The sequence below is a fragment of the Myotis lucifugus genome, unplaced genomic scaffold, assembly GCF_000147115.1.
Source record: "Myotis lucifugus unplaced genomic scaffold, Myoluc2.0 scaffold_220, whole genome shotgun sequence".
In the NCBI taxonomy this organism is placed as follows: domain Eukaryota; kingdom Metazoa; phylum Chordata; class Mammalia; order Chiroptera; family Vespertilionidae; genus Myotis; species Myotis lucifugus.
The window spans coordinates 1026653-1040276 of record NW_005871268.1 but is presented as its reverse complement, the minus strand read 5'-3'; the positions used below and the strand labels follow the sequence as shown (position 1 = coordinate 1040276).

Genomic DNA, 13624 nt, shown 5'->3' with positions numbered 1-13624 from the left:
TCTCAACCTGTGGGTTGTGACTCCTTTGGCAGTCGAACGACCCTTTCACAGGGGTCACCTAAGACCATCCTGCATATCAGATATTTACATTACGATTCATGACAGTAGCAACATTACAGTTATGAAGTAGCAATGAAAATAATTTTATGGTTGGGTCACAACCTGAGGAACTGTATTTAAAGGGCCAAAAGGTTGAGAACTACTGTTCTAGCTGGAAGTTCATATCTGGTTACTCTCCCCATTTCCCCACCCTCTCTGGCAACCACTTTTCTACTCTCCTTTTCTATGAGTTTGACTTTTTTTTTTCTTCAGATTCTATGTATAAGTGATATCATGCAATTTTTTTTTCTTTCTTTGTCTGGTTTATTTCAGTTAGCGTAATGCCCTTAAGGTCCATCCGTATTGTCACAAGTGACAGGACTTCCTTCTTTCTTAGAGCTGAATAATATTCCACTGTGTATGTACATGTGTGTGTGTGTGTGTGGTGTGTGTGTGTGTGTGTGTGTGTGTGATATCACATTTTCTTTATCCATTTTTCACCAGCAGACACTTAAATTGTTTCTGTGTCTTGACTATTGTGAATAATGCTACAATGAACATGGGAGTGCCGATATCTCTTCAAATGTCCTATGTCCATTACCTTAAATCAATACTCAGAAGTGGGATTGCTGGATCATTTGGTAGTTCTATTTTTAATTTTTTGAGGAACCTCCGTAGTGTCTGAACCAATTTGCATTTTTACCAACAGTACACAAGGGTTTACTTTTCTCCACATCTTAACCAACACTTGTTATCTCTTGTTAAGGAGCTCACTCCCTATGTTTTATTTCAGGACTTATGGTTTTAGGTCTTATATTTATGTCTTTAATTGGTTTTGAATTGATTTTTGTATTTGGTATAATATAGGGGTCCAGTTTCATTCATTTTTATGTGGCTGTTTAGTTTGCATGAAAAGATTGTCCTTTTCATATTGAACATATATTCTTGGCTTCTTTATTGTAAATTAACTGACCATAAATGTGTGGGTTTATTTCCTGGCTCTCTATTTTGTTTCATTGATCCATGTGCCTTAGATCAGTGTATCTTTTAATTAAATTTTAACAAACATTTATTATACAACTAGCAGGCATTGCAAGTATTTTTTTAGTCACCAGTGAGAGGCAGGAAAATTCATGCATTTTGTTCCACTCAAAACAGCATATTTTGAAAAAAGGAGAGAATACTATAAATTATTCAGGGTTAATATTTGACCTCTAAAATAGCTAGTAAAGTGTATAACCAATAGTTAGAATTCATATATGTGGGCTCACTAACTACTCGGCTCCTTACTATGTGCGATATTTTAGACAAATTAATTAAGCTCTAGTTTGTTCACTTGTAAAATGGGGCAATAGTAATTGTACTTCAGGATATGGCTTTAATGATTAAATGATATATAATGCATGTAAATTACTTAGCACAGTGCTTCCATTAAATCTAGTGCAATAAATGTTAGCTGTTTTTATTTATCAGTTCCCTGTGCTTATAAGTTTTCTTTTCAAATTGGGGAGTGGAAGCCCTCAGAAGTGCTGTCATCTACTGTACACTATAGTAGCAGTAGCAGTTCTAGACAGAAACCGAAGGAAGAATGAATAGAGGAAGACCAGTGATTAAGGAGCTAGGCCCAGCGAATGGAGAAATGAGGGCATTGTATGCAGAGGGGCACGATGCACAGAGGCACAGAGGTGGATGCATGGCGTGTTTTGGGAATGGAGGGGAGTAGGCTAGTTTGTGTAAAGTGTACTACCAGAGGTCTGCATGGAAGGAGTATTGGTAGGAGGCGAGGAAACTGAGTAAGCAATGGTTGGCCATGGGGTTCTTACAGGCAATGCCTAAGAGTTGGGCATTATCTTTCAGTGGTAGAGATGGAAACTGGATAACAGAAGATCAGAGATAGGATGTGGGCAGGAGGAAGTGGGAATGTGAAGGAGGAGGAGGATATATAGGGATGGGGTAGTGCTTGATAGGGCCAAAGGGCTAAGGGAGAAATGAAAGATCCCACATGGAGGTGGAGGGGCCTAGATAATTAATGGGACAAATAGAGCCATCGGGGGACAAATCCCAAGTGGGGGTGAGCTTTGTAAAGGGATGAAGATCCTCCTTATGGGACAGGCAGAAAGGTGAGAAGCAGTGAAGGTACAGAGGAGGTGGGATGGGCAGGATACAGAGGTTGAAAGGCTGCAGGCCTTTCAGCTTCTTTTCTTGAAGTTTGATCTGCTGAGAATGATCAGTTGGAAGGAAATGATCTGCTGAGTATTTGGGGTGGGATTTTAGGGTTTAAGAGGAGAGGTAGGGATTTGGATTATCCACCGTAGGAAATGTAAGAAGTAATGGACTTGGGGGGAGGATGAGTCTGGCTGATGCAAACGCTTCGTGAGAAGGTCCCAGGGAGCCATGTGGTTCTCGCTAACAGCAGCCTGGATTCTAGAAGCAACAAGGATGGAAAGATGACCAGACCCACCCAGATGCAAGGAGTTCAGGAACTGAGGGCATTGGCTCAAGGGCAGCTGATAAATTGGGAAGAAGGAAATTTGAGAAAAAGTGACAGAGTTAGTCTGAAGAGAATAGGATGAGGTCAAGATGCATGGGGTCTAGATTCAGGGAGTAGATGAAATGAAGGTGGGTGAGGAGAGGTGACAAGACAGATGTGTGGCTGGAGCGGGGCTTCAGGGTTCAGTATCTTATAGGATTATTTTATTGCTGTTTTCCAGAAAGCACTGTTTTAAAAAGTTTCCCTGAAATTCTTCTAACAGCCCAACAGTGTCTGTATTGGTATAGATCAGGGGCAGAAATTTTTCTTGAGAGCTTTGTTAAGGCCACATAATATTGATAGAGGATGAGCCCAGAGTGTTTTTACAAAGCAAGATGTTAACACAGGCATCACAGGTCTCAGCGAGTTCCCTGGAAACCTATAGTTTTTCCTCAATAAGAAACAACTAACATAAGCTCAGTGATTTGTATTTCTTTGCCTTTAAAGGTAAAACCAGTAATCCACAGCAGGATCAACGTGTCAGCTCGATTTAGAAAACCACTTCAGGAACCCTGTACTATCTTGTAAGTTGGAGGCCTTTACAGTTCAAGTTGAAATTGGCTGGTGGTTTCCTTCTGGTTTGGGGTTTGCACTATAATTATAGTGGCTTTACTCTGTCAAATGGTATGGCTCACTGGCTTTGCTTTTTGTCCAGCTTGATTGCAAATGGAGACCTCATAAGCCCAGCATCTCGCCTCCTCATCCCTAGAAAAGCCTTGAACCAGTGGGATCATGTGCTACAGATGGTCACGGAAAAAATAACTCTGAGGAGTGGGGCTGTTCACAGGTATGTCAAAATCATCTTGCGAGTGGACGGTTTTCAGAATTGTTGAAAATATTCCCAGGAGGCTCTCAAGTCACTTGTCCCAAATTGGAATTTTGACTCACCAGTTAGGCTCTATATGCCTTGGTTTCTTTATCTGTAAAATGGGTATATAATAATGCTTACCTTATAGGATTGTTTTAAGGAATAAGATAAGCCACATATGGAGCTTAAAACAGTTCTTGGCACAAATATTAACTATTTTTATTCCTTTAATTTAGAGCAATTAGGCAACATTCATTTTGTTGAGAACTTTTTTTGAGTGAGCCAGGTTCTTGACTTTTAGTTAATTGTCTTTTTATTCAGGAGATATTTATGATTCTTTGATGGTCCAAACTATTTGCCTAGCATAAAGAATCAGACATCAGGAGCTGTTAGTGGATTTAAGGAAGAGGCAGGTAAGAGAGGATAATTAAGTGGGGTTGTTTAAACTTGAGAAATCAAAAGCATTTTTCTCAAGTTCTGAAATTTAAGTGAAGATTAAAGTCATAACTTTTAAATTGTGAAGCCTATTAAATTATCCCTTGATGGAGGCTCCCTAGTTTAGTTCCCTATAGGTGGGAGGGTTTACAAATAATATATACAAGCACAGAACATATTAAGAATATACACAAAGACTTGGAACTTAATCAAGAGTTTTCTGGTTGTTCTTGAGTCCTATCTTTATCCCAAACTCTCTAACATACTCCAACTCTCTAACATACTCCACTGGTAGAACATACTCCTGCTTTCAAGAAGTTATGCCCTGCCCATTTTCATTTCTAGGATAATTATGTCTTTCAGTTTAATGTATGTACATATTCATATATATATATATATATATATATATATATATATATATCCTATATAATAAAAGGGTAATATGCAAATTGACTGAACAGTGGAACGACCGATTGCTATGATGTGCACTGACCACCAGGGGGCAGACACTCAATGCAGGAGCTGCCCCCTGATGGTCAGTGCACTCCCACAGGGGGAGTGCTGCTCAGCCAGAAGCCGGGCTCACGGCTGGTGAGCGCAGTGGCGGTAGCAGGAGCCTCTCCCGCCTCCACTGCAGTCAGACATCACCCGAGGGCTCCTGGACTGTGAGAGGGTGCAGGCCAGGCTGAGGGATCCCCCCCACCCCCAGTGCACAAGTTTTGTGCACCGGGGCCTCTAATATATATATATATATATATATATTTTCATAGCCACTTAGATTTTAAATATAGTTAGGAATATATAAATAAATATTTAATATATAAATATAATTGAAAGCAAAACTTCACCTATGGTAAAAAGTATTTCAAACAGGACAAAAGATATAAATAAAAACCATTTATCTCCCTTCTGGCTCCCCGGTTCCTCTTTCCAGCATTATTCCAGAAATATTCTTTGCATACAGAAGCCTATGAATCTTTTATTTTTAAAAAACACAAATGGTAACTCACATACACACATGAATAAATATATAAATATATCTTATTTTTTTAGACTATTTTATTGTTAACTGTATTATAGATATTCCCCATTTTACTGTAACAACAAATCTTGGAGATTTTTATTAGCACAAATAGTTCTATCATATTATAGTGTATTATTTTTAATGTCTGCAAAATATTCCATTTTATGAGTGTGCCCTAATCTATTTTAATAGTCTACTCTTGATGGAAACTGAGATCATTTCCAACCTTTCACTATTACATGTTCATGTCTTTGCATATAAATAGAGTTTATCAGCAGAATAAAGTCTAGAAGTGGAATTGTTGTGTCTATTGGTAAATGCATTTTAGATTTTGATAGATACTGCCAACTGTCTTCCAGAGTTTGTACTGACTTGCACTCTCACTAAAAGTGCTTGAGGGCCTGTTTTACATACTCTCATCTGTGCTGTGAAATTAATATTTTGTCTTTTCATTCATGTTGGGTAAAAGTATTATTTCATTTTTGTTGATTTTTATTTATTTAATGTACAATAATGACATCTATTGAGCATTTCTTTTGTGCAGTGATTATTCTAAGTGCTTTATATTGTTAACTTAATTCAGCAATCCTATGAGCTAAGTAGTGTTGTTATTCTCTTTTCATGAATCATGAGACACAGAGGGGGTAATTCACTGCCCAAAATTATGTAGATAGTGGCTAACAGGACTGGATTCAACCAAATTAGTGGGTTGTATGACTCCAGAGCCTGTGCTCTTCATTGCTAAGTTATAATCTGAATAACTGCCAATATTTATCTTCTATTCATATGAACTATCTGTCATGGCCTTTGCATAGTTGTCTTATTGATTTGTAGGCACTCTTTACACATTCGGGAAATTGGCCCTTTGTCATATGTTTTAAATATATTTACAGTCTGTATTTTTGATACTGCTTATGTTTCATTTTGCATACAGACATATTGAGTTTTGATGCAGTTGAATTTTCAATCTTTTCTTTTGATCATTAAGTTTTATTACTAGTTTAGGTCTTTCTCACTCCAAGATTATAAAAATATTTTTCTATGTTTTTGTCTCATACTTTTAAATTTCATTTGAAACTTTGATCCTTCTGGGTTTCATTTTGGGATCAAAAGTGAAGAAAGATCTCAATCCTATATAATAAAAGCCTAATATGCTAAGTGTCTGGTCTTGTGGTCAGTTGTTCAACCAATCAATACGTAATATGCTAATAATATGCTAAGGCCACTCAATCGCATGCTATGACATGCACTGACCACCAGGGGGCAGACACTTAATGCAGGAACTGCCCCTTGGTGGTCAATGTGCTCCCACAGGGCGAGCGCAGCAGTGGTGGCAGGAGCCTCTCTTGCCTCCGTAGCAGCGCTAAGGATATCCGACTGTTGGACATCCCCCGAGGGCTCCTGGACTGCGAGAGTGACCAACCCCCCTCCCCCAGTGCATGAATTTTGTGCACTGGGCCTCTAGTTGTTATATATTGATTTTTATTAGGTATAATTGCATCCTTTGACATATACATAAATATAAACCCACTAAATAAAAAATATAAAGCATAAAAATATATATATACACAACTGCATGCCCAAGATACACCTATTCATACATATATTGATATAAACAAATTCATACATAGAAATAAAATTTATGCAAGTACAAATACAGGAAAGAAAATATAGTTATATGTCCCTGAACATTTGAATACTTAGAGAAAGTCCATTCTTAATATAATGCCAGATATGAGTGAGATTTGGTTGCTGTTGACTTGGGATATGCCCATTTTTTCTTAATGGAACATTAAAAAATTTTACAGTTGGATCCTACACTGCACATCAATATATTTATATATGAAAAGCATTCCATAAAAATTGGTTCAACTTCCTATTTATATTTCTTGTCTTTGTAGCAAAGGAAGAAAGCAGGTCAACAAGAGTCACATAAAGAAAAGCTAAAATCATGGGCTAGGACTTATGCAGGGCCTCTTTCCCACCTGTAGAGAAAACCAATCATATCTTAGCTGTTTCCAGATCCACAGCAATGCTGCCTTTTCATTTCTTGCTATGAAAGTTAATTACGAATTTTGATCTTCCTATTTTGAAGGAAAATGAAAGAAGAATGTCCAGGTCTAAGCCAGTTCTTCTCAACCAGGGGAAGTTTTCCCCCTCGAGAATATTTGGCAGTGTCTGGAGTCATTTCTGGTAGTCCCAGCTGGGGATGGGCCAGCTACTACTACCACCGAGGGGGTAGAAGCCAAAGGTGCTGTTATCTACAGTCCACAGGACAGCCTCCCCACCTCTCCAAAAGAGCATAGTCTTGTCCAAACAGTGTTCAGAAACCCTGGTTTAGGTCCAGGCGGAAAACCAGAACCCTGGGCGATGTGTTGACTTATAGGGAGAGGAGTACAATGTTATAAAAGAAAAGGTCTTGATACTAACTCAACACAAACACATTCCAGGATTTTGGTGGCTATTTTCTTTTTACATAATCAGTGAACAAGCAGACAGGTCAATGGACTTTTCATTTCGTTTGCAAATGTTACTAACATTTATTATGCAGTATAGGAAGCCTGATAATTTTTGAATGATTTTCTTGAAATCTACCTAGTTGCTCTTGTTTATAACCTTCAAATATCTGCATTGTCTTTTTGTGTAGTTTTCTAGTCCCCCCCCCCCCCCCCGCTCTTTAAAGAAATTCTCTGGATACTTTAAATGGTCTACAAAATTATCACTGTTCTTTGAATAAGTAACATATTAATTGTAGTTTGCAGCAGCAGTTTTACAGTAAAGGGAGGTTCTTGTGAAATCTATTCTGGGAAGATGAGGGAAGGCAGGGAAAAAAAAGAAAGAAGCAGGAATGTTATGTGGTTCTGCATCATTAATACTGGCAATGGGTTCTTTCACCTCCTGCCCTCCCAACCTCTTGTTTTCTGACCCAGTTTTGTGTGTTTAGATGTAATCATTTGGCTGATGGCTGCTCATATACAGAATGCTTTAGGAGGCAAATCATTTTGACAAGTATATTAAGAAAATAAACTTTAAAAGTACTTACCAAATGTAAATAGAACAATCAAACTTCAACAGAAGCTGGGCTTTATTTAAGGCGCCACTTTCTGTACCAGTTAAATCTTCCCCTCTAAAATCTTAATATGGCGGCCACAGGGGACATCATGTTAGATTGTCAGTGCATTGGGATGAAACACTGTGCAGCTAGTTAGTAACTGTGTTTGCATTATAACGTTGGCATTTAGTTGAATCTAATGACTTTGAGGCATTTGTAATTCAATAATTGGGATAGTAACAGATGAGCCAAATTAAGAACAGAATGTTTTTATTTACTTTGTAATTTTAAGCAGTTTTTTCAATGCTTGTTAAAATTTTAATTGTTGGCATTCATATTTTGGCAGACTTTATACTTTAGAAGGAAAACTGGTTGAAAGTGGGACAGAGTTGGAGAATGGACAGTTTTATGTGGCTGTTGGCAGAGATAAGTTTAAGAAATTGCCTTACAGTGAATTACTTTTTGACAAGTCAACCATGAGAAGGTCTTACGGGTAAGTTTTCATCCTCAGTTACTTCTCATATGTTAGTTATCACTTGAAATAGCATTGAGTCTTTTGCTGACCACTGGTATATTTTATCATGTTTATCAGTTAGACTGCAAAGCATATACGATATACATTGACCTTCGTTTTTTTTTGCCATGATTGGAGATTGAGGTCTATTGCACAATAATTTTTGGAAATCTATGGAAAACTAAATAGTATATTTTTTACTATATTTTTATTTTTTTCTATTCATTTATGATTTTATAACAAATATAAAGATTTACTCTTGTGAAGAAGATACAGGGCAATTAGCTTCTTTTAAAAAAATATAAATTTTCATTGATTTCAGAGAAGAAGGGAGAGGAAAAGAGAGATAGAAACATCAATAATGAGAGAGAATCACTGATCGGCTGCCTCCTGCATGCTCCACATTGGGGATTGAGCAGGAGCATGTACATACCCAGGCATGTACCCTGACCAGGAATCAAACCTTGACCTCCTGGTTCATAGGTCGATGCTCAACTACTGAGCCACAATGGCAGGCCAATTAGCTTCTTTAAAGCATATATTATTAGAAGTTTTAAGAATGTCTTAACTGTTTAGCTGGATCAAGTAATTTTTCAGCTGGTGCATTCAAAACATCTAAAGGTGTTTAAAAAAAACCATAATATTTTATACACCATTTAATAATAACTGTAAAATATAAAAAACAATAAAATTCCACTTGTGCAAAATAAATAGATTAACTGCTTTTGTAGTTAATATATGCAAAATTTTATAGATAACAATTTTAATTACTCATGATACACTGTGGACCATTTTTCTCTATGCAATGTCATATATTTGTGAAAGATGCCTTATTTCAGCAAAGTAGCTGGACCTCATAGGCATGCCTGAGGCGCCCTGGCTCCTGGCCCATGCTGGGACCCTCCCTTCAGCTTGCTCACGGTGCCCAGGGATCTACCTCTACTGCAATTTACAGATATTCTGTGACCATTTTGCTATTGGAAACAGAACTTTTTGGTGGTTCTCTGCTAGGGTGGGTGATACTTGTAGACAGAGCAGAATGTCACCAATATGTTGTCCATTAATTCACAGTTTGTGAAGCCTGGTGGAGAGCTCAGTTGAGGGTCTCTAGATAAGTATTAGATGAAACCAAATTTCAGGGATATTGTTTAATGTATGCAAGAGCACATGGTTTCCCAGCACTTTAGAATTGCTCACCAGCAGACTTATTGCTAACCATCCTTACCCATCCATGAAATCAAATCCTTCCACAGCCTGCCAAGCAACACTGGATTAGTCTGTTGTTAGCGTCAGTGTGTAATTGATGGCAGTGGGAAAACTCTAACTCATGGTGACCTTTCTCAGGCAAATTAGTAAGATGACATTTATCTCTGTATCCTCTTATTTACAGTTTCAATTGAGTTCCAGAATAGGTCTTTTCCTAATAATATAGACATCCATGAAACAACATTCCTATAGTTGAAGAGAGTTTTTATTTTTTGACAAGAGAGACTGGTTTAGAAAGTCCCTGAATATACATGTCCATGTGCTACCATTCTGAGCTCCCATCAGAGGCAGACAGCATAGGAGTTTAAAGAGAGAGAGAGAGATAAATTTATTGTTTTAAACTCAATTTGGCAAAATCATTACTCAGCTTGAGAAATGATCTTTTGAAATTCATATGGAAAATTCAGGGAATTAAATAAAAATGCTGTGAAAGAATATAATGTGGTACTAAAGGTTTGTGGTAAGTATCAATTACAATAGTATGCAGAAAAATAGTAAACATCTTTTGGAATGGAATTTTGAAATTTTATGGTGGTCCTCGTGAAATTGGGAAAGTATGTAGTACTTTTGTGAAACACTGATATCAGTAAAAGTAAACAGTTGACTTCCAGGTTGGTTTGACAAATTGGGATGACAATTGTCTTGCATTGTATATTATTTGTAAATAACACTCATATTTCTAAATTGCAATTTGTTTTCACAGTCAGAAAGCTTCTTCACTGCCTCCTATTGTGGGATCCAGAAAGTGTAAAGGGAGTGTAAGTATCAGATGGTTTACTCATTAATGTTCTATATTTTTGTATAATACATTGAGACTGTCCTTTGCGTTTCAAATAAATTTGAAGAAATAAAAGCTAGCTGGTATATAAGCAATTGTGTGAAACAACACTAGGACATTAATGTTACAATTAAGGTCTTACACGAGAGCTAACATTTTTAGAATATATATTTTGAAATAGATATCTTTTTCCTTGTTATAGACCTGATACAATTTATATCACAGTTGAAATCTAGGCAATAACACGTAAAACTAGAAGAAATGCTTGTGTAGGTTACATTAGTGGTCCACCCAGTCCTATTTCCTATCTCTGACAAAGACTAAAAAAGAAGTTTTTGTAAGAAAATGGTGATCCTCACGTATAGTTCTTTAAAAGTTTGAGAATCATTTCAAATATTTATTCCCTATCAGAATCTTTTCCATTCATCATTCATTCATTTGTTAATTCAGCAAAGTTTATTAAATGCCTATTATGTGGGAACTGTGACACGCAGTTGTAGGTAATTCCTTAACTTTGTATTTTTCGTCTGTAGTTCTCATGGAGATGAGTTTTATGTCATGCCACACTGTTGCTTTGACAGAGTTCTTCTAGCTAAGGCTTCTCTTTCCACCCTTTTGATTGAATTTCCAGACCAGTAGTGGTCAGGACTGATTTGCTATTTCCCCTCTCTGAATTAAGGAAGCAAAATTCTTATTATGGTGTTTTGTGAAATAAATGGCTGTTTGGCAATGATACTGCTTTCTAGTGATGATTTAGCTGTCTCTCCATCCTTTTGGTTATATCATGTGAAATTCTTGAAAAAAAGAAAAATAATTTTGCGTGAAGAAGTAGTGCTGAACTCAGCATAACAAACAGCAGACCTTTATTAGCCACTCATTCACTGGGACTCATACTGTTACAGGAAAACCGGACAAGAACCAAACAGCGCTCTGAGAGTTTGGAGTTACACTTTATTCACCGCAGCGGGCTTAGGGAAATGAATCCAAATTCTAAGCAAAGCTACAGGCAGAACTTCCCTTTTTATAGAAGAGCCAGCCCTTGGTGTGCTTGCTGGCGGCGGCCTTGAAAACTATACAGTTCTATCCAATTATCGCTTCTCGGCCTTTTGGCTAAGATCAAGTGCAGTTCTATCCAATTAAAAAATGCACCTGGCATGGCATTGGGTGTATCTAGTCTCTGGCCTACAAGGTCAGACAGCTAAGTTTATCTCCCCCATTATTCAAGCAGGCTAGAAAGCAAAGTTACTTTTTCAGAATACGAGGCCGTCCAAAGAATAGCAGAGAATTCCAAACAGTAGTTTTACAGAATAGGGGTTTTCCTTCACAATACAGCTTATGACAAAGCACTTGCCCCTCAAGAAATGTACAATCTCATTGAAATAGAGAAGATAGCTTGAAAAGGTAACCAACAAGCTAAACACCAAATTTGTGATGGAACTGGTAAACATGAGAGAGACAGAAGGCATCAATGTACATTGGTCAAAGTACATGGAGAAAGTTGAATTAGAGTTATACCTTTGAGGACTCTTTAAGATTAAGGCAAAGTCAGTGAGGGGGGAAGGGCTTCAGATGGAAGGAACAGTGTGAGGAAAGGAGGAGCAATAATACTGGCTGATATTTAGTGAACACTTGAAGGCTCAACACTATGACTGTCTTTACAGGTGTGACTTACTTAATCTTCACCCCATGAGGCAGGTACTATTATTACTGCATTTAAAAATGAAAAAAGGAAGCAGGCCATAGAAGTACCACTTCTAAAGGCTTCTGTTGAGCAACTGGCAGGGGAGGGATTGCGACCAGATGGCCTTCCTTGGAGGAATCTTGTGCTTCTGACCCCAGGGAACAATGAGTTGCTCAGGCTGACTGGAACAGAAGGTCTTTCTTCTGTGGGGTGGAGGCTGATGTGCCCGAAATGGTAGGTGATGGCAGTGTTAGATGACTTCGAATGTCAGAATGAGGAGTCTAATCTTTAAGTAGAGGGCAGTCATGAGGCTTCTGAGAGGTGAACATGTTAATCCAAATCAATTCTAGGAAGGTCAGATCTTTTATGTGAAGAAAGACTTAACATGATGAGAGGCCATAGATGAGACGTCAGTTATGCTACAATTACAAGCAATGGCCTTGGTATCTATACTAATAAAAGAGTAATATGCTAATTAGACCGGGAGACTTTCCGGACATCCTTCTGGACAAAGCTGGGGGCTTGGCTAGCCAGCAAGCTGACCCCAAACAGCCCTCAGACCCTCACCCAGGCTGGCCATGCCTTCCAGTGGGGACCCCCACCCCAAGGGGGGTGTGGGCAGCCTGCAAATGGCCATCAGCCCCTTGCCCAGGCCCACCCTGCCCCCAGTGGGGACCCTCACCCCAATGGGGGTGTGGCTGGCCTGCAAATGGCCCTCAGCCCTTAGCCCCTTACTCAGGCCAGCCCCACCCCCCAACCTCATCCTGAAGGGGGCATGGTCAGCCTGCAAATGGCCCTCAGCCCCTCTCCCAGGCCAGCCATGTCCTCCAGTAGGGACCCTCACCCTGAAGGGGGCATGGCCAGCCTGAAAATGGCCCTCAGCCCCTTGCCCAGGCCAGCCATGACAGTCAGTGGGGACCCTCACCCTGATGGGGGTGTGGCCAGCCTGCAAACCACCCAGGCCCCTTGCCCAGGCTGGCCCTGCCCCCCAAGGGGACCCCCAACCTGATCTGGGACCCCTTTCAGGGCAGACCAGCCAGCCCCCACCCATGCACCAAGCCTCTATTCTATAGTAATAAAAGGGTAATATGCTAATTAGACCAGGAGACCTTCTGGGAGACCTTCCAGATGTCCTTACAGACAAAGTCATGGTGGCGGGGCCGAGGCAGAGGTGGTTAGGGGCGATCAGGCCAGCAGGGGAGGGCTGTTGGGGGCAAGCAGGCTGGTGGGGGTGGGCAGTTGGCGGTAATCAGTCCAGCAGGGGCGGGCAGTTAGGGGTGATCAGGCCACAAGGGGGGGGCAGTTGGGGTTGATCAGGCCAGCAGCAGAGTGGTTAGGGGTGATCAGGTAGGCAGGCAGGTGAGCGGTTAGGAGCCAGCGGTCCCAGATTGTGAGAGGGATGTCCGACTGCTGGGTTAGGCCTGATTCCTGTAAGACCCCTATGGGATCGGGCCTAAACTGGCAGTCAGACATCTCCCGAGGGGTCCCAGATTGGAG

General features: G+C 39.5%; 1 protein-coding gene across 1 annotated transcript in view; it reads left to right on the top strand.

The window, feature by feature from the left end:
* The window catches only part of DCDC2 (doublecortin domain containing 2), a 182046-nt gene that overhangs the window by 57960 nt on the left and 110462 nt on the right, over nt 1-13624 (top strand). The window contains exons 3-6 of the mRNA XM_023761848.1: nt 3017-3093; nt 3225-3356; nt 8235-8381; nt 10372-10426. Coding sequence (XP_023617616.1) covers nt 3017-3093; nt 3225-3356; nt 8235-8381; nt 10372-10426 — 411 coding nt within the window. The remainder of the gene's footprint in view (nt 1-3016; nt 3094-3224; nt 3357-8234; nt 8382-10371; nt 10427-13624) is intronic.